We start from the raw sequence: 20,828 nt of genomic DNA on the forward strand, positions 1-20,828 counted from the left end.
TTCACAATCTCCTGTTTGTATACAAACACCAGTGTTAAGACAAATCACCCCCCAGAACTACACACAGAAGCAGAAGCGCTCCATCTCTCCACCGTGCTCACACTTCACTGGAGGTCACAGCAGATCCCAAACGTGTCGCAGGCAGAATACAAAGAGCCATTTTAAAAAGACCACCATTCTAAACACTGGAAGTTCTGTGTCATCTGAGAAGTGCGAAATATTGCACAGAGTCAACCGCTGGCAGGCTGGCAGACTGGAGACGTGACACCCAGAAAGAGCGGTGGCCTCACGGTGACACTGCTGCCACAGTAGAAAGACTTTCCTGCCCATCCAGCGCATCCAAACGCAGCTCCGGCCCCAGTGCTGCTCCTGGTCAGTGGGGAAGGGGCGGAGCCTGATTGGTGGGGGGCGGGCGCTGCCCCCGATGTATGCGGGTCAGGCTGGGGGCCGTGGGGCTGCGGGGCTCTGGCTTGGTCTGGGGGCGCTGGCTGCCGGCTTGCCGTTCACCGTGACCCAACCATCAGAACCCCCCCCCACCCCCCCAGAACTGGCCTCTCAGCAGCAGCCGCTTCAGGGCTGTAGACCAAGGGGCAGGGTCACCTCTGAGCTGGAGAGCGACATCTAACGCATCCTGCCTCGGGCCCCCTCATACGCTCCAAGAGCGCCTTCATCAGGGGCAAGGAGGAAGATGCCAGGAGCTGTGTATCGCTCAGGGCGAGGCCTTGGGAACAAAGTCCTGCTCACTCCATGAGGCCCAGATGCTCACTGCTCATCTCCAACCAGAATGTGTGCCCACCGGCTCCACCTGCATCCACCCCACTCCCAGCACCTGGCCCCGCCCACCTCACGAGCCAGGCCCAGGCCGGGGTGTGTACCGGGAGCCCAACCTCCTGCCGACCTCCACAGGTGGGCACCGCTGCACCTGGCTCTTCATTCTACAGGAGCCCAAGCTCGCTCCCAACTGCAAACCTCTCCGCCGGAACACAGAGGGTCCGAGGGCCACTGGTCAGCTCCAAAGGCGCCTCCTGGGTGCTCACTCGGGCCCACGGCAGACGCCCTCCACGCCTCTGCTCCAGTCTAGGTAGAGGGCACTGGAGACACATGGCAACAGGAAGGAGCCATCCTGCAAAGGGGTGAGCACAGGAGCTGTGCGTCCCCTCGACCACTCTGGTCATAACCTTCCCACAGCCCTGTCCACATGACCCAAGCACAGACGAGCTCCTGCCCACACCAGCAGCTGGAATGCCCACAGGAAGGTCCCGCCCTATGCCCAGGACTGCTGGCCAAACTAGCCCCCTGCTCTGCTCTCTGCTGGGCTGAGCTACCCTGTTGCTCCCAGGGGGGCCTCCCAATTGTCCTGGGCAGGGAGGGGGTTCTCCTTCAGCCCTGGAGGCCACACTATCTCCCTGGGTCTTCCAGTCACCCTGTCAGAGCTCAGTACTCCTTACAGCAAACATCCCTTTACCCACTGTGTGCTGTCACAATCCTGACCGGACCAGAGGCAGTTCTCAAAACGTTCCTTTCAGTACTGGGCTAGACTTGTTTTTTAACTGCAGTCATTTCAGAGTGTGAAATCGAGGCTTTTCTGAGCTGTAAATGGGCACCCATGTCCCTGGCTTGCCATGAAGATCAAAGGAGAAGAAAGGAGAAGAGCTGGCCACAAACCACAAAGGCACCCTGTGTGTGCCCCCGGGGCCCCTGCCTCGGGGCTGTTCCGGGGAAGCAGGACGCCACCAGGCTGAGCAGCGCCGGGGACGTGAGACCACAGCACAGGCTGACAAAGACATAAAAGGAAACCAGGAGAGCTGGTCTAGACGGGTTTCTCTCATACGTCTTTCAGGACACTAATTCTCTCTTCAACTATATCTGTCGTCAACCCATCCACTGAGCTCTGCTTGGAGGTTCGTGCATGTCTCAGTTCTAGAATTTCCATTTGGTCTTATTTCAAAATCCGCTATGTCACTTTCCACACTTTCAAAGTTTGCTGCTGGAATGTTCAGGCTTGTCTATTACTTCTTTAAGAGCAGAAACCTTGCTGTTTACTGTAACCTGAAGCTGGTCCCGGGGGTCTGTGATCCTGTGTCTGCTGGTTCCCGGGCACGACGTCGATTCTGTGCGTGCTGGGCATCGTGTCTGGGAGGATCCCTGGAGGGACCACTTGTAGCCCCCACATTTCTCCCTCCAGAGACGACTGTTTTCCTTCCTTCATCCAAGTTTAAGGCTGGAGGTTCTGTGGAGCGTGCCGGTGTTCGAAGGCTGGCTGACAGTGTGACAGGACTGGCTCAACTCAGGTCACCCCTACCCTGAGGGCACTGCCTCTGGGGGTCTCAGTTCAAAGCGGAAGGTGTCTCCACTCTGGGTGGGCTCTGGTCTTCACCTCTCCTTCAGCGTCACCACTGACCCCTTGGCCGGTAATTCTCCGCTGGGGACCAGCCTGCAGTCAGATGTTGAGACGCCTCGCTGGCCTCCCCCACTAGATGGCAGTAGCTCCCGGTGTGACAACCAAAAAAGTCTCCAGATCCTGCCAAATGCCCCAGGAGGGCATCATCACCCGACTGGAGTCTACCCCCAGGCTCTCCAGGTCAGCGGTTTCTCCACGATCAGCAAGCAGCCGGGGCTGCGCTCGCTCACATGCTCTAACCCCCTCGACAAGGCCTAGTAGTCATCTCCTGCTACTTGACCACACAGTCGAATTTTCTCTTACTACAGTGTCTCTAAGTCGTCTTCAGCTAAAGGGTTGGTCTAATCCGCACAGTAGCCACGGGCGCTTCTGCGCCCTGGGAATGTGGCTGGTGCAGAGTGTGTGTGTGCTCCAAGTGCAAAACACACCGGACTCCAAAGACTGGGTGTGGAAAATGTCAACATATGTTTTTTCTGTTTCTACTGATTACACGTTGTGATGCTATTTTAGGTATACTGGGGTAAATAAAATATACTAAAATTCACTTCATTTTACTTTTTTTTTTTAATGTGATCACTAGAAAACTTAGAATTACGTGTGTCTGCATGTGTGCCTTGCCCTGTATTTCGCTGGGCAGCACAGATGTAAACGATCTCATCTGCCGGAAGTGGAGCCAGAAGGCCCCAGAGCACATTTTTCTGCACACAACCAGCAAGTTTTCTCTTATCTGCTGCTATTCAAGTCATACTGAGCTCAGTAATGCCAACTGGTTGACAGAGAAGTGGGACCATCCTTCCCTACTACGACAGCCCACCTCACACAGGCGTGTAGGCGGAGGGAGCACACGTCTCGCTTGTCCCCAAACACTTACCCAGACGGCTACAGACCTACCATTGGAGGGCCAGGAACTTTCTGTAACAGCAACGGGATTCACACTGATGTGATACTCACTGTCTGTGCAGGAATTTATACGTATTTCCGCATGTGGGCACAACTAGTGCCCAGACACGCCTCTGCCCTTCAGTAAAGGCCCACAGCTGCCAAGAGTGAGGCAGGCTGACAAGGTTCACTGTCACACGCTGCCTTCCTGCTTTCCAGCCACAGCTAAGTGAGGGCGTGGCACAGGGCCCACCACCCCCACCCAAAGAGCAATCTCCGCTCCAAAGCCCCATGGGCTAGTGACGACTGGCAGACCCACAGCTCCCTGCGACGCCACCCTGCCCCATCTCCCCCTGCCTGCTCCCTGGACTTTTCATTGGTGTTATTCTCTAATAATCTTTGTCCTCCGATCCCATCTCAGGGTCTGCTTCACAGACAACCCCCCCGAGATAATCAGTGTCCCACTTTACAGCTCAGAAGAGAGAAACAGGGTGACGCAGCTAGTAAGCACCAAAGCAGGGCTATAATCTGGGGGTCGTCAGGGAACCTCACTCTTCACCGCCACCTGATACTCCCTCCTTTGAGAAGCAGTGGAAGCGACGGGCTCCTCCCAGTGAAGACGCACAGGCCAGTGAGCACGTGACACGTGCTGCACGGCCCGTGTCATCAGGGAGATGCAATTAAAACACCAGCAAGGGAGCAGCGCACACCTACTGGGACGGCCACAGCCTGGAGCCCCGGTGACACCGAGTGCCGGGAGGACGTGGAGCCGCAGCAACTCCTACCACGACTGCTGGGGGGGAGGGGTGCAGGTGGTGCAGCCACTTTGGAGGACAGGGTGGTGACTTCTTACAAAACCAAACACACTCTCACCATGCGGCCGAGCAATCATGCTCCTTCGTATTTACCCAAAGGAGCTGAAAACTTACGTCCACCCACAAACCTGCACACGGCTGTTTACAGCAGCTTTGTTCATAAATGCCTAAACTCGGAAGTCACCAAGACGTCCTTCGGCAGGTGATGGATAAACTGTGGGACGTCCAGACAGTGGAATCGTATTCAGACCTAAAGAGACATGAGCTCTCAAGCCATGACTATCCATGGAGAAACCTACAATGCTTATTGCTAAGTGAAAGAAGCCCATCTGAACAGACTGCGTGCAGCATGGTACCAACTCTACGACGTTCCGGAAAAGACAAAACGACATGGAGACAGTAGAGAGCAGTGGTTGTCGACACCGTAATGGCGAATACATGTCACTATATGTTTGTCAAAACCCATAGAAGGTCCAACGCCCAGATGAACCCTGATGTAAACTACAGACTCTGGGTGACAATGACATGTCATGCCAGTGCCTGATTGTAACAGGTGGTTACATGAGTAATGGGAAGGCGGTGGTGTGTGGGGGCAGGGTGCATACAGGCAATTTCTGTATCCGCCTCTCAATTTTGCTGTGAACGTAAACTGCTCTGAAAAAACAAAGTGTTAATAAGAGAAGATAAATAAAAAATTTTAAAGCAATGCAAGTTATAGACATCCCCCCAAAATACATGTACATGCATACATGTAGGTATGTAAGCATATAAGCAAAGCATTTCACATACACCTCCGGGAGTGTCACAGACCTTCCGAACGTCCTTGGGCCTGGCTGCAAGTATTACAGCACAGCACGTCCCCTGGGGTCAGCGGAGCACACCGATCAGTAGCTACGCGAACCCCACTAGCTTCCGCATCACCTGGTAACAGGGGAGTCATCGCCAAGTGACCCTATCTTCCTGTCCCCACGGTCCTTCAGGGGCCAGCCCCAGCCCTCTCCTCTACTCACTGTTCCTGGGCAACTTCAGCCACACACTGAAGTCTGCTCAGACTTCAAACCTGTGAAAATGAACTGAAAAGCTCAGGCCTAAAGCGTGAGCCGGCCTTTCACAAGCATGCCCTAGGCTGGAACGCTGCTCTTCACGGTTCTTCAGAATGAGGATGCCGGGGAAGGTGTGCCGCCACCCACGCCGGCTCCTGCGCGGATTCACATGGCAGAAGATGTTTCACCGCGGGGGCCCACATTGCCCCGTGAGACTTCAGACACACATCAGGCGGCCTCAGATAGGGCTCCCTTTACGTGAGGTCCCTATTTGGAGCCTTTGTGCGTGGGGTCTAGTGCGCACACCGCTCCTGGGGGCTGCGCCCACAAATGGAATCACTGCTCTCAGTCAGGTCCCCCCAGTCCCGGGCACAGACCAGGTCCAAGGGGCCACGCCATCGGATCAGTTCTACACAAAGCATCCAACAGCTTGAGAATAACCAACAGCTGACTTGAAACACTCTGAAATTCTAACACAGCCATGACAGTGACTGCACTAAGAACTTTGGTTTGAAGTGAAAAAAAGATGCTACTAAAAGATTAAGCCCCTGTCACACAAATGTCACAACAGAACATCCCGTGAAAGGGCTACACACACTCACCTTTAAATTTTGATCTGATGTTTGCCAGCTCCTTGTTTATTCTCTTTATTTCTGCTTCTTTACTTTTGCCTAAAAAAGAACACAAACAGGTTACTTTAACGGATTTCTACACACACGCTACCACCCACTCCCTGGCGACACCGACCCAGCAGGTTGAGGCAGGAACGAAGCCCCCTGCCTTGGACCAGAGCCCTGAGGGCAGGCAGGCAGGTGGCAGTGGCAACAGCCAAGGCCCAGTCGGCGGGCAAGTCCCCAAACGCCACACTGCAGGGAGGGAGGGGCTACAGCGACCTTTTCATTCACCTTTTTGCCCCAGTTCTGGAACGAGAAGCACTCAAACACCTGTTGAATGTTCTCTACAATAAATCATTACCAGAGAACAGTTTACTTCTAAAGTTGACCTTTACTGCCAGATAGTTTTTTCAAGTATCAACTTTTACCTATTCTAGGCTTCCAATTTTCTTTCCGTATGAAATTTACCAGCTCAAAACCTGGTCAGTGTGCTTTCATAATATGCAATAAGACTTAGGAATTCTGCATGACATGAGAAAGGGACAGAGGGTATAGGACATATGTGACAGTCAAGCTCTCGCTCCATCCTAGATCCACTGCGAAGCTGGCCTTAATTCGACAGACATTTGCGTGTGTGGGAAGTGTCAGGCGTAGGACGGAAATCAGACCAGGTTCAGTTCCACTCCACCTTGAAAGGTGTGGAAACTGAGGCCTAGCGAGCACAGGTGACTTTTCAAGGACTGCGCATCTTAATAAGCACTGAGAAATCGAAGAAGTTGTCCATCACACAGGACACAGTGAGTTGTCTGCGAATTTGCATCACTTCTGAAAGCAAAGCAGGAACCCAGTTTACTGTTAAAGACGCTGTCTGGCAAGTCCTTAGTCCAGCAGGAGAAAAGGCATCCGCAGCAGCAGCCACCCTCCCCACCCCCCAACCCCCCGATGCTGGGCCAACCATGCGCCCTCCTCCAGACAGGCCAACTGCCCACTCGGCCTCATCACCGCCCCTCTGGGACCCATCGCACCCCCAGGAAGGCAGCCTCCCCCTCCAGGACAGCCTGAGCTTTTACTACTAAATCACTAATAAACGAGGCTTACAATCCGAATGAAAGGAACAGTCCTGCCCTAGGAGCCCCCAGAGCACTGGCGGGCTCCCTTGGCAGCCAGTATTTGAGGTGCAGGGACCTAGGTTCAAACATCTTCCTGGCCTGGGGGAGCTGCTGACCCAGCTGGGGGAGAGGGTGGGAGCTGCAGAGCTGCCACCAAACAGCACACTATCAGCTCTGGGGAAGGAGGGGTGCAGGGGACAGGGACAGGGGAGCCCAAACCTCCCTCCTGCCCTGCCCTCCTGCTGCCAGACAGCAGTCCAGCAGGCGGGAACCCTTTGGGTTCCTCGGAGGAAGCATGGGGCGCCCTGTATAGCAGCAAGCCTGATGCGGGGGGGAGGGCAGGTCAAGAGCAAACTTTTCTTAAATTTTCTTAAAAATTAGTCTGTTTGTTGAAATAGGCTTTCTGGACCTGACTGAAAGGCCCCTGAAAGACAACGTCTTGGGACTCTTCTGTCGCTCGCTCGCACAGACTGCAGGCAGCTTCCCACAGCCTGGACGAGCGTAGAGGAAGCCCTGTGCACAGGAGGGCACACATGTGTGTGCATATACGTGTGTGCATGTACATGTGCCTGTGTTTGTGTGTATATGCGTGTGTGCCGTGTGCCTGTGTGCACCTGTGTGTGTGTGCCTGTGTGTGTGCGCCTGTGTGAGCATGTATGTCTGCCTGTGTGTGCATGCACGCGTACGTGTGTCTGTGTGCGCGTATGAATGTGTGTGCATGGCCATGTGCCTGCCTGTGTTTGTGTGTGCATGCGTGCCTGTGTGTGCACCTGTGTGTGTGCCTGTGTGCTTCTCACAGGTGTACAGGAGTCTGGGTCTGCTTCTCTTTCTGGCATGTCCACTCCACTCTACCTAGCCAAGCCCTAGAGAAAAAGAGACCTCCAAGCAGGAGGAACTTATGCTGTACAGAATCAAAGGAGTCAGGTCTAGAGCAGAAATAATAAAAAGATTGAGAGGCCACGGAAAGAGGAAACAACGTGAAATAAGCTAAGTTAACTTTCGTAAGGGACTCTATAGCTATTACCCAAGAAGGAAAATCACAAAATAAAACTCAAAGCACCTAACAGAGTTATGGGGCAAGCACCAGGAGAGACGGAACAAATGATCACAGCAGCCCTCTGTGGAACGAGACCAGGGCAGGGCAGGGTTCTCCAGGGAGGAGGGCACAGGCGCACGGTGAGAAGAGCGGGCTCTGGAGTGGGCGCGTGACGCTGGCATCCAAGGGCAGCCACGGGCTCGCTGTACAACCAAGGGGAGTCACTAGACATCTCTGAGCACAGTTCCCCCAAAAGGAAAACCTCCAAAACCATACGCCCTCAGGGCAACATGTCTGTGCGAGAGAAGGGAGAGAATGGCGCAATGGCCAGACCTGAGGGCAGGAGAGGCCAAGCAGGCCCAGCTGACGTCTGAGGGCTCTCACCCAGCAGACTGTGCACCTGGCCCCCACACTGCACAGGAGACAAGCACAGCGACAAGGGACACCAGCACGTATTCTACTCAAGTTATCGGACTTTAAAGTAAAAGAAGTCCTTTGACCATCCAGGAAAAAGAGCAAGCTGCTTGTAAGAGAAACCCTCAGATTCTGGCACTGCTTTTCACCGGAAGGAAAGGGGACACATGCTTAAGGAAAAGCAGTGTGAGACAGGATACGGGGCCCAGCATGACGGCCTCCGTGTGTCGGGTACACACCTCATCCAGGTGGGAGAGTTCAGAGAGTGACAGACATGCCCAGGCATTTCCTGGTGCTCCAGAGAATGAGCCAGCGTGCACGGGTGTCACGGAGAGCACCGGCGGGTGTGCACAGGCGCTGGGTGAGCACCAGTTGGGAGTGAGGGAAGGGAAAGTGGGGTGACGCATCCACTCAGGTCACCGTAAACTAAGTACAGCTGCAGGACAGCAGGAGGGGAGACTGCGCCAGCTGCCCTCACACACCAATGGATGGTGACGGATTGGAGCCTATTGCGAATGCAACACAGGGTCAAGTTCATGTGTGATTAGGCGACAGTCTCAGGACCGTCCCCAGCGTCCTAGAGGAAACCGGCCGTCCTGAACTGTCCATGCGGCCTTGTGGCACCGTGAGGACGAGCACGAGCACGGCCTCTGAGGGGCCGCACAGGAACCAGAGCATAGGTCCCAGGTCCCACGACAAGAAAGCAGGCTTCCCAGAGAAGCCCCTGGCTGCAGGACCGGGGCCAGTGTCCTCGCGCCCAGGCTTCCTGCTGCCAGGACTGTCAACCACCGCAGAGCTGCAGGGCCACAGCAAACACACAGCACCAGAGGAAGGCTCTGTTAGCCAGACGGAGGACAGCCGGAGCTGCCACAAGGACAAAAAGGGCAATGGTCACAGTCACAAAAACGGTTCAACTCATGGGTTCAAACTCACATTTAAAAAAAACACCTCATGTCATCTTCAGAGGACATTAAGGAACAAGTTACCTTGGAAACTGGTAAATAAAGGGGAAGAACCAATGGGCTGCCCTTCCTCTCCCACACGCACACCACGACCCCGCCCCCCCCCCCCCCAGCAATCAGGCAGCACATGAAGGGAAGGTCCCCTCCCAAAAGCATTCCCACAGACGGTTGGAAAAGAAATGACGGATGAGAACAGCACCATTTTGCAGCCCCCAAAGGGACGCATGGAACCAGGCAGGGGAGAGGCCTCACAAGAATGGAGTCAGCCAGACAGCACAAGCCCCATGTGAAGAGCAGGACATCACCCTGAGTCCGGCCACAGGGTCACCTGCGTGTGACCTGGCCTCTGGACCCCGCTGCAGACAGCGAAGAGCACAGTGAAATACACCGTGACCTCTATAACTTCATGTCCCTGAAATGTCTTGAGTCTTCAACTGACAGTCCTAAGGAAAAGAAAGGGGGACAGACTAACAGAGTAAAGAACACAAATGTCCACCGCAGTGCTCAGGATGCAGCCTTGGGTGAGAAACCTGTCAGGGACACAGGAACCAGTGACAGTGGCAGGTCTGGGGGAGGCGGACAGGGTGCAGCAGGTGGAAAGGCTTCCAGGGTGGGCAGCGGGGCGGAAGTCACAGGATGTCTGCCTTGTAATAACTCACTGATCTCCGCGTGTGGGCTTTGTGTGATCTTCTGTATCTGTGCTTTGTTTTACACACAAAGGAGGAAATACGAGTAGACTGCCTTGTGAGACAGGGGCCCCCCCACCAAGTTCAGAAGCACTCCAGTGAGGCTGGATGTCCCCTGGCCTCGGCGGCTCCTTGGGTCCATCCAACATAAAGCGCGAGTCTCCTCCGAGGGCAGAGTACCGTCCTTGCCTGTGCAGGCCGGGTGCGCAGCCCTGCCGCTCTGGGCCCTGCTCGCTACCCCTCCCTTGGGGGAGCCCAGCCCAGCCCTCAGCCATGCTGCGGCCTCTGCTGCAGCCTGCCCTCCACCCCTCCAGTCGACTGCCAGGCTGTCCCCATCTGGGGAAACCCTCTTAGCCTCCCACAGTGTTAGGTGCCCCTCATGTCTGCTGCCACAGTGAATGAACCCTAGGTTCTGCTGTCCCTGTCCCCAACTTCCCCCACTTAAACAGCCTTGCACAGGCGTGGCCCCCACAGGGCTGGCTGCCCACCAACACAAATGGAGGAGGCTGGTGGGGTGACCAGGGAGGGTGTCCCCATGAGGAGGGGACTCAGGACACGAGGGGCTGGGGCTCCGGGCTGGGCTGGGCGGCCGGCTTCACTGCCTGCCCTCTTCAAGGGGTGCAGACACAGGCCCATAGTCACAGCCCGGAACTGGACGCTGGGCGTGGCTTTCAGTCAGCGTAGCGGGGCCTCCCCTAAGCATTAGAGCCTGGGAAGGACACAGGGGACGCCGCCAGAGCAAAGTGAACACAGGGCGATGCACGCCTGTCCCAGAGGAGGTCTTCAAGGAAGTCCAGTACGACCGCAGGGGGCTGGTAGCCCACACACAGTTAACACATTTGGATCACGGTGTCACGGGGCCCCCACTGCGCATCCACATGGTGGGGACAACCTGTGCACTGGGCCATGGGGGCTTTCCGGGGACGCAAGTCCAAGCCCACTCACGCTGCACCTCTCCCCAGACACGGCCTCGCCCACAACCCCAGCCACACCACAGTGCTGGGAGCACAGCTAGCAAAAAGCCTTATCTTTCTAGATAAAGAATTTGCTTTGGGAAAGGGACAGGGTTTACCGCCCTGACTTCAGAAACCAATCTTAAACGGGTCAGGCGCCACAGGAGCCACCGGAATCAGCAACACGCCTCCCCACGCCTGCAGCCTGACCTCTGACCCGCCCTTTGCCATCTCTGTCATGAATGTGGCAGGTGTGTTGGCCACTGAAGATGCGGAGCTTGTACCAGGCGTCCTCACAGCGGACTTAGGAGCGTGCTGGCTAATAAGTAACCTGGACTAGCTGCGAGCTCTTCCTCAAAACCAGCTGCAATGTGCGCCCAGCGTGCAGCAAAGGATAGGCTCTGGGCCTGGCTCTGGGCACGGGCTCTGGGGCATAGGATCTGGGGCACGGGCTCTGGGCCTGGCTCTTGGGCACGGGCTTGGGGGCATGGGCTCTGGGGCATAGGATCTGGGGCACGGGCTCTGGGCCTGGCTCTTGTGCACGGGCTTGGGGGCATGGGCTCTGGGGCACGGGCTTGGGGGCACAGCTCGGAGGCACGGGCTCAGGGCTGTGGGGCACGGGCTGGGGGGCACGGGCTCTGGGGCATAGGATCTGGGGCACGGGCTCTGGGGCACGGGCTTGGGGGCACAGCTCGGAGGCACGGGCTCAGGGCCTGGCTGTGGGGCACGGGCTGGGGGGCACGGGCTCTGGGGCATAGGATCTGGGGCACGGGCTCGGGGGCACGGGCTCTGGTGAGAGGTCCTGGAGTTTCAGAATTACTGCCCCGGTCATGCTTCCCCAGTAACATGCTGGTCAATGATTTCCTCTTGTTGGCGGCTGACTCATCAGCCGACGGTATTAGTATCTGGAAGAGTCCGAGTTTGGAAACAGTGCAGGAGCCCCTCAGCTTACTATGAAACATCAAACCACCATGATTTTAAGGTACTAAGTCTGAAATTTACAACAAAATCTGGTCTAAAGAATTTTAGTCTGTGTATAAAATGATTTCACTGAATAAGCCAAAAGCCCAAAACTGACCCAAAAGCCTATTTCTGAAGGAAGGTTTCGTTCCTAAAATCATACTGAATGTGGTCAGCATGGTGGTCAACACAGCTAACTCTGGAACCAAGCCAGGACACGACTCCTTTCCGCGTCGTACTAGCTGCTGACCGTGGGCCATGAGCTTCTTCTCTGCGCCTCGGTTTCTCCGTGCAAGGGCTGCGATGAGGACCACACCAGAAAACCAGTGACATAAGGCACACACGAAGCAGTGTGGCCCCTGGAGGTGGCCGTGGGCACCGCCAGGGTCATCCTCAGCATCCCTGCACTGCTGCCCAGGAGGGATGGGCCTCAGAACGCAGCTCCTAAGGACTGGAGTAACACAGCTCAAAGGCACGCAGCTGTTATTCCACGGGAGATAAAGCCTGGTGTGGCTCTGACACAGGTTCACGCTTCACTCAGACAGAATTCACATCTCACACAAGTCATTCACTTAAAGCATGTGATTCAATGGCTTTGGTATGTTCAGAGTTGTGCACCCATCACCACCACCTAACTTCAGGAAATTTTCACCTCCCCAAAAAGAAACCCCATCCCCACCAGCAGTCGACTGCTCAGCAAGCCCTCTACCATCTCTTATAGATTTACCTCTTCGAACATCTCTTAGCAGCAGAATCTTTGCATGGTCTTGGTCTTTTCGGATTGGCTTCTCTCTTCGTCCATTGCGATGCAACATGAATCAGTCCTGTGTTGTCTTCACTGCTGAAGAACACTATTGCACCATGGCTACGTCACGTTCTGTCACCTAGGCATCACGTGACAGATTTGGGCATTGTCTCCAAGTTGGGCTACGATGACTGCTGCTGCTGTGAACATCCATGGGCACGTTTTCACTTCTCTTGGATGGACACCTAGGAGCAGGACTGCGGGTCACATGGGGGCTGTTTGATGTTTTGAGGAGTGACAAGGTGTGCTACCAAAAGGCAGCACCATTTATACCAGAACTAGAAAAGCACGCGGTTCCGATTTCTCCACAGCCCAGCCGCCGCCTGTCACTGCCACTCACGTCCATCAGAGCCGCCCTGGTGTGTGTGAGGTGCTGTCTCCCCGGGGTTTGGTTTGCATTTGCCTGATGGCTTTTGATGTGCTCATTGGACATTTATACAGCTACTTTCGAGAAACATATATTCAAATACTCTGTCCACTTTTAATTTAATATTCTGGATGCCAGCCGTTTCTCAGACACATGATTTTCAAATATTTTCTCTCATTCTTGTGTTGTCTTTTCACTTTCTTGGTAGCATTTTGCAGCTCAAATGTTTTTCATTTTGATGAAGTCTAATGTATCTCTGTTGTATCACTTGTATTTTGTCACATCTAAGACACCATTTCCCCAGGTCATTAAGATTTACTCCCATGTTGTCTTGCTTTATAGTTTCAGCTTTTGCACTGAGGTCTGTGACCATTTTGAGGTGACTTCTGTGCGTGGTGTGTGGCAGGGTCCAATTTTGTCTTTTTGTGTGTGGATTATGCAGTTACCCCAGCAACACTGGTTGAAAACACTATTCCTTCCCATTGACGGAAAATGGAAAGGTCTGCTCCTGCAGACCCAGCTTTACCCCACCGACCTGTATGTCTGTCCTTACACCAGAACCACAGTCGTCATCAGGTCACTAAGACTGAGAACCTCAGTTTCCATACACACAGTAGACAGTGGCCTGTCGTCTTCCCCCCCCCCCTTCTTCTGCTTCCCGCCTCCATTCCTGTTCAAGCCGTTGTTTCTCAGTCTAGTTGTGTAGGACACAGCTCCCTGGCCCATGCTGGTGTTATGAGCCTTGCGCTCCCCTAGCTGAGGCAGTCGGTTGCCATTTGTTGGTCGGCCGCTCACAACAGCTCACGGCAGCTCTCACACTCAGCAGCCCACGGCAGCCCAGCTCCAGGGAGAGCTGTTGTTCATAATCTTAGCTGTAGAGGGCGCAGCTCACTGGTCTGTGTGGGAATCGAACCAGTGACCTTGGTGTTAGGAGCATTGTGCTTTAACCACCCCAGCCTGTGGTCTTCTTTCTTTGATGTCTGCTTTTGTTCGCAGGTTAATACTGGCCTCACAGAATGAGTTGGGAAGTGCTCCCTCCTCTTGTATTTTTTCAGAATTTGTCAAGGATTCGCATGAATGATTTAAGTGTCTGGGCCAGGGTTTGTTCTAATGGAAAATTTTTTAATTACTAATTCAATCTCTTTATTTCTGTAAGTCTATTCAGATTTTTTTACTTCTTGAGTCAGTTTCAGTTATTTGTGTCTTTCTAGGAATTTCTCCATCTTATCTAACTTAGCTAATTTCTGGCATACAATGAATTATTCATGGTACTCCATTATAATCCTTTTTATTTCTGCAAATTCAGTAGTAATGTCCCTTCTTTCATTCCTGATTTTAGTAATTTGAGTCTTCTCTCTTTTTTCTTGGTCAGTCTAGCTAAAGGTTTGCCAGTTGTGTTCATCTTTTCAAAGAACCAGTCTTTGGTCTAATCTGTTATTTCCTTCTGCTGGCTTTGCGTTTTTCATGCTCTCCTTTCTCTGGCTTTCGAAGGTGGACATTAGGTTAATGAGCTGAGATCTGCTTTTTTAAGGTAAGCATCTACAGCTGTAAATTTCCCCCAGCACTGCTTTCACTGCGTCTCCTAAGTTCTGGCACACGTTGGATTTTTATATTCACTTATCTGAAAATGTTTTTTAATCTCCCCTGTGTTTTATTCTTTGACCCATTTTGGTCATACAGAGGGGTGTTTACTTTCCACGTATTAGTGAATTTCCTAATTTCATTCCATTGTGGTTGGAGAATACACTTTGTGTGCTTTTCATCCTTTTAGATTCAGTGAGGCTTTTTTTATGGCCTAATGGATTATCTATTCTGAAGAATGTCCCCCATGCACCAGAGGAGAATGTAAGTGTGCTCTTGTCCTCTTGGGTGGAACAGTGTCCGTTAGGTCTGGCTGGTTTACAGTGCTGTCCGAGTCTCCCAGTCATTGCTGATCTTCTGTCTAGTTGCTGTATTTATTTCTGAAAATAGGGTATTGAAGTTTCCCACTATTACTGCTGAATTGTCTATTTCTTCCTCTTCATGTACTTGGGGGCGCAGTTATTAGGAGCACATATGTTTATAATCGATATACCTCCTTCAAGGATTCATCCTTTATCGTTATAAAATGCTCTATGCCCCTAAAACAATTTTTGTCTTGAGGGCCGTCTTATCTGATATGTTAATAGGGCCTCTCCAGTTCTCTTCTGGTTGCTATTTGCAAGGTATATCATGTTCTTCCTTTCACTTGTGTGGGGTTTTCTTGTATCTTTTAATCTGTAGTGTCTCTTGAAGACAATATATAGTTGGATCATGTGTTTTTAATCCTTCCTGCCAATTCCTGCCTTTTAATTCAAGTGTTTAATCCATTTACATTTAAGATAATGGCTGATACGGCAGGACTGACATCTGCCATTTTGCTATATTTTCTATGCGTCTTGTGTCTTTATTCCTGTATTCTTCCATCACTGCCTTCTTTTTTGTTAGATATTTTTAATACCCCAATTAATTCCCTTGTTTCTTTTACTATACTTTTTAGTTACTTTCTTAGTAGTTACCTGGGATTATAATTCACACATTAACCTAAATCAATCTAGTTTGGGTTAACGGAAACTTTATTTTAATATAAATTTTGCTCCAACATAGCTCTGTTCCCTCCGCTCTCCTCTGTGCTATTACTGGTACATAAATCACATCTTCGCATGTTATAAGCCCATCAGGGCAGTTTTCTTTAATCTGTACTAAAATTAATTAAAATTACTCTTTTATGCAGTTGTCTTTCCAATCAGATAGGAGACAAAAAGTTACAAAACACTTACACTCCTTTATGTTGACCTACAGTTGTCTTTCCCATTGTTCTTTATTTCTTTGTGCATTTCTGCCATCTCCCGTCCTTTCATTTTAGTCTGAAGCGCTCCCTTTCATATGTAGTGTAGGGCAGGGCTGCTAGCAACAAAGTCCCTCATTCTTGTTTATTTAGCAGTATCATGATTTCTCCATTTTTGAAGGGTGGTTTTGCTGGATACAGAATTCTTTTTTTTTTCTTCACTATTTTAGTATTTTTATTCTAATAAGTTTTTGCAATTCTTAAGATTATAGAGTATAAGCAACTTTGAATCCTTTTAAATTTAATGTTATATCATAGGGATTCCCCACATCACTATAAGTCCTCAAAAAATATGCTTTTTATGATGATGCAATACTCAACCAGTTTTAATATTCTAAAACTGACTTACTGTTTCTATGTTATTGAGCATTGAGCTGTTTGAGGTTTCCAGTACAATGAATAACAGTGTAGTTGGATACAGAATTCTTGATTGACAGTCTTTTTTTTTTTTTGCATTTTTGTGTGTGTCAGCCCACTGGTCTCCGTGGTTCTGAACGAGAAGCCAGCTGTTAATCTTGAGGCCATGAGTCGTTTTCCTCTTGCTGCTTTCAAGGTACTGTCTTCACCTTTCGACAACTGGACTATGATGTATCTAGGTACCAATCTCCTTGAGTTTATCCAATTTGGAGGTCATCCTGGATGTGTAAATTAATGTTTGTCATCAAATTGGGGGCATTTATTCTTCAAATATTCCTTCCACATCTTTCTCCTAGTCCCTTTACGGGGCTCAAATATGGACACACTGGTATGCTTGCTGGTGTCCCACAGGTCTCGGAGGCTCTGTTCATTTTTCTTCATTCTTTTTATTTTCTGTTCCTCGGGCTGGATCTATACATACCTTCATATTGACCTTAATTTAATTACCTTAACAAACTTACTGCCAAATTCACTGATTCTTTCTTCTGACAGCTCAAATCTGCTGCTGAGTCCCTCTGGTGAATTTTTCATTTTAATTACTGTTTTCAACCCCAGAATTTTTTTTTTTATTTTTTTTTAACAATTCCTGATTCAATTATTGATACTCTCTATTTGGTGAGACATCATTCTCATATTTTCTTTTAATTCTTTAGACATGGTTTTAGTTCTTGGAACATATTTATAATAACTGATTCCTTGTCCAGTAAATTCAACATCTGGACCATTTCAAAGACAGTTTCTATTGACTACTTTTTTTTCCCTCTACATAGACCATATTTTCCCGTTTCTTTGTATATCTCATAATTTCTCACGGGAAACTGGGTAGTTCAGACAGTATTATGTGGCAACTTTGAGAATGAGAATGCGCCCTTCCGAGGAACTGTTGTTGCTGCTGTGGCTGTTTGCTCAGTGACTCTCCTGAACTAGTTCTGTAAAGTCTGGAACTGCCTGCAGTTTACAGCCCCTGAGGCCTCTGCTCAGTCAGCGGAGCTCACTGAGTGGGCAGTCAGTGACGTTGCCAAGACACTCCCTCAGCACTGTGCCCACCGCGGCCCCACGTCTGCCCTCACTTCCTGCACGTGCACAGTGCCGTGGAGGGCAGCCGTCTAGGCCCACAGGCGCCCAACAGAGCTCTTCAACGCCCCGGATGGCATGTCACTCTTCACATCTGCCTGTTCAGCTTGTGGCCACTCTTGTAGTTCCCAGCTGTGACATTAAACAATCACCACTAGCTGTTTCCCACAAACACACTACGGACAGGGCTCTCCCCACTGAGCGAGATCAAGGGACGCGAAGCTCTGCTGAGGGGCTTCTGCAGCGAGCTGCAAGCCCACCCACACAGTGACAGCGCTCTGAGAAAGAAGGGCTTGAGGGGCCACTCTCACCCACCCCTCCAGTGGCTGGCTGCAAGGCTGCTGGTTTTCACAGCTACACAGACCACGGAAAAGGGAGTGAGCATAGGTCAAGCGAGAGGTTCAGCAGCTGTTCTTGAATAAATCCACCCAAGATGGTTTCAACCTTTGGTTAATTTCCAGGGTTCTGACAAAATTGATTTTGACCGTTTATACCAGTGTTTCCATTGCTTTGACGGAGGAATGAATTCATGAAGGTCCTCCGCCACCATCCTGCCTAAATGGCATTTCTGCCATAGACAAAGCCACTATGAAGAGAGTACCTGGCCACTCATGCCTCCTGCCAATCCTGATTTCTAGTCCATTCCACTGCCTTGATTCAGACCCTCACATTCTCCGCTACACCAGGGCAATCAACCTTTCCCTAACTGGCTCTCCTGCCTCAGGGCGTAGTCTAAAATCCATCCTCTGCATTCAAAATGACTATCCTACTAGTAAAAAACAAATGGCCTCATGTCACTCCCCTGCTTAGAGCATGTTGGTGGTCCACGTGCTTCCCCAGAGCAGATCCCATGACCTGGCTTTGGCTTACGTCTCCTCCTGCCACCTCCCACCGGCCACTCGCCAGTACTCATGTGCCTAGGAATCAGCCACCACTCCTGGAGTGTGTCCCGCTGACACGCATGCCTCTGCAGGGTGCTGCATGGTGCCCCCCTTTTCTGGATCAGACCCCACACCCTGGCCCCTGAGCACCAGCCCTGCACTGCCATGCCTGACCACCGCCTCGTCTCCTAGGCGGACCGTCACTCATTTGCACTGCTCCTCTCACCCGCTGACCACTCTGCATTAAAAGGGTTGAGCTCCTCCGAGGACAGGGCCATGTCTCATGACCCTCAGTGTTCACTGTGCGAGAACACAAAGCCAGTCTGTAATGCTCCACAGGCCCCACACCATTCTCCCCACCGCCACCCACCCTCTGACCCAACCTCCCGCCCCGTCTCTTGGCTGGAGCTATGGCACTATGTGGGCCTCCTGCTGTCTCCTCCACGCAGTGGGCATCTTCCCCCACAAAGGCCTTGGCACTGGCTGCTCCCTCTGTCCAGACTGTCCTTCCTCCCCACTCCTATGTGGCTCAGTGCCTTCCAGTCTTTGCTCAGCTGCTACCTGCATAGCAAGCCCCTCCTGGTACCATAGTTGAAGGTGAAAAGCCACAGCCCCACGCTCCCCATCACCTCCTCTCCTTAATTTTTCTCGACTGCACTCACTGTCTTCTAACACAGACAAAAGCTTCTTTTTGCCTTCTGCCTCCACCCAGCAGAACGTGAGCTCCGCATGGGCGAGCTTAGTCACTGCTAAGCCTCAGCACCCAGGACAGCGCCGGTGAGCCGCTCCTCGCTCCGTAAGAGCGGCACACAGCTGAGCACGCACCTCGTCCTCAGATGCCCCCAAAGCTTTGCAGCAAGTGAGCCAGGCGACGACCGACATTGCTGAACCTGCAGTCACCACCAGTGCAGGAGCTGCTTTCCCCTGCAGCACACAGCTTCCTTGAGGCCCTCCCTCTCCCTCACATCTGCCCTATCAGAGAGTCTTGTCCATTATTCCTCCGAATGAATGCTCTATTCCTACCACCTCCACTGCCACCAACATCTCCTTTCTAGAACACGGTAATGCTTCACCTTTCACTCCTGGTCTCCTCCAACCAATGCCCACCCAGAAGTCAGAGTAATCGTTTAGGTATCATCAGACCTGTCAGTCACCTGGTTTTCTTCAGCAGCCTCCTACCTGACACCTCAGAGAAGCTCAGGGCCACTGGCAGGCCTTCTGCCACGCCCGCCCCCACGCTCAGCTCAGCTGCACTGGTTGGCCTGGCCTGAGCTCCTGACCATGCCAAGTCTTCCCCCATCAGGAGGCTGGGCCCAGCTTCAGGACCCAGTTCACATGGCCCTTCTGCAGAGAGGCCCTCTATGATCAGCCCCTAAGGTAGTCGCCCTTCACCCCACCATGATGAAGTACCTCCAGAAAAATGCTTCTGTTTTTACAAGTTGGAGTTCAGGGCTTCAAGGAACTCTTTGGACATTCAGGGATCTAAAGTCCTCTGGACTCATTACCAATAACAGAATCTCCTGGGACCCACGAGAGAAATTTCCATTTACTATACTACGTTATCGACAAGAAACTGCACGACACACAGACCACGCCTCGGAAACAAATCAGACGCCTCTCTCTCTTGCTTTGATTACTGGGGTTCAGAGCACTGCACACGCAGCCAGTCAGACAGAGGCATGCAAAAACAGCCTTCTGCCAGTGGAGAACAAGGGCCCCTGCGTGCTGGCTTCAGGCGAGAACCAGAATATATGCCACAGAATTACATGTTCTCTTAAAAATTCCACTTCGAAACGCATGAAAAACTAGCTTTACAAGAACCACCCACCAAATGCGATTTAATAGTAAAAGGTATTATTACTTCATTTAAGAGTTAAAAAGTGAAAGTACTAAAAGTTAAGCTAGTCTTCTCCAAGGCCTCCCCTTGAGCAGTGCTTACTCCCAAGTATAAAAGACGGCCATTGGGGTGGCCGGTCAGCTCAGTGGTCAGAGTGCGGTGCTCTTAACAACAAGGTCACCGGTTCAATCCCCACAGGGGCCAGTGTGAGCTGCACCCTCCACAACTAGATTGAAACAACTAGTTGACTTGGAGCTGATGGGTCCTGGAAAAACACACTTAAAATAAATTTTTTAAAAAGTTAAAAACCAAGATGGCCATAACATGAAGGTCCATGTGTGTGTGTGTGTGTGTGTGTGACATAAAATGTGTCAAAAACTTATTTCAAAGCGGAAGGCTGTATGACAAGAGTGGTCATCACCATTTCGGACACGGACTGCCCAGCAGAGCGAGCTGGGACCCAGCTAGCTGCGGGCGGGCGGGAGGGCGGGCGGGAGGGGGGAGGGAGGGGGGAGGGGGGAACGGAGGGAGGGAGGGAGGGGGGAGGGAGGGAGGGAGGGAGGGCCGGTAAAAGGCAGCCCTGCTTAGACAGAGAAGCTGAAAAGGCTCAGGCCCAGACAGCACCAGGTGCCTCAGGAAGCGGCCAGGAGGACGGGCCGAGAGTCTGCACAAGGGGCAGCAGGTCCCCCTCCACCAGGCCCTGCAGCGG

The 20,828-nt window shown here is 51.9% G+C and overlaps 1 protein-coding gene across 2 annotated transcripts in view; it reads right to left on the reverse strand.

Annotated features, from left to right (window-relative positions):
• The window catches only part of AP2A2 (adaptor related protein complex 2 subunit alpha 2), a 63,823-nt gene that overhangs the window by 29,187 nt on the left and 13,808 nt on the right, over positions 1-20,828 (reverse strand). For both annotated transcript variants that reach the window (XM_019714744.2, XM_019714745.2), the window contains exon 2: positions 5,741-5,809. In XM_019714744.2, the coding sequence (XP_019570303.1) occupies positions 5,741-5,809 (69 nt within the window). The remainder of the gene's footprint in view (positions 1-5,740; positions 5,810-20,828) is intronic.

Source organism: Rhinolophus sinicus, linkage group LG06 (genome assembly GCF_036562045.2).
Source record: "Rhinolophus sinicus isolate RSC01 linkage group LG06, ASM3656204v1, whole genome shotgun sequence".
NCBI lineage: Eukaryota > Metazoa > Chordata > Mammalia > Chiroptera > Rhinolophidae > Rhinolophus > Rhinolophus sinicus.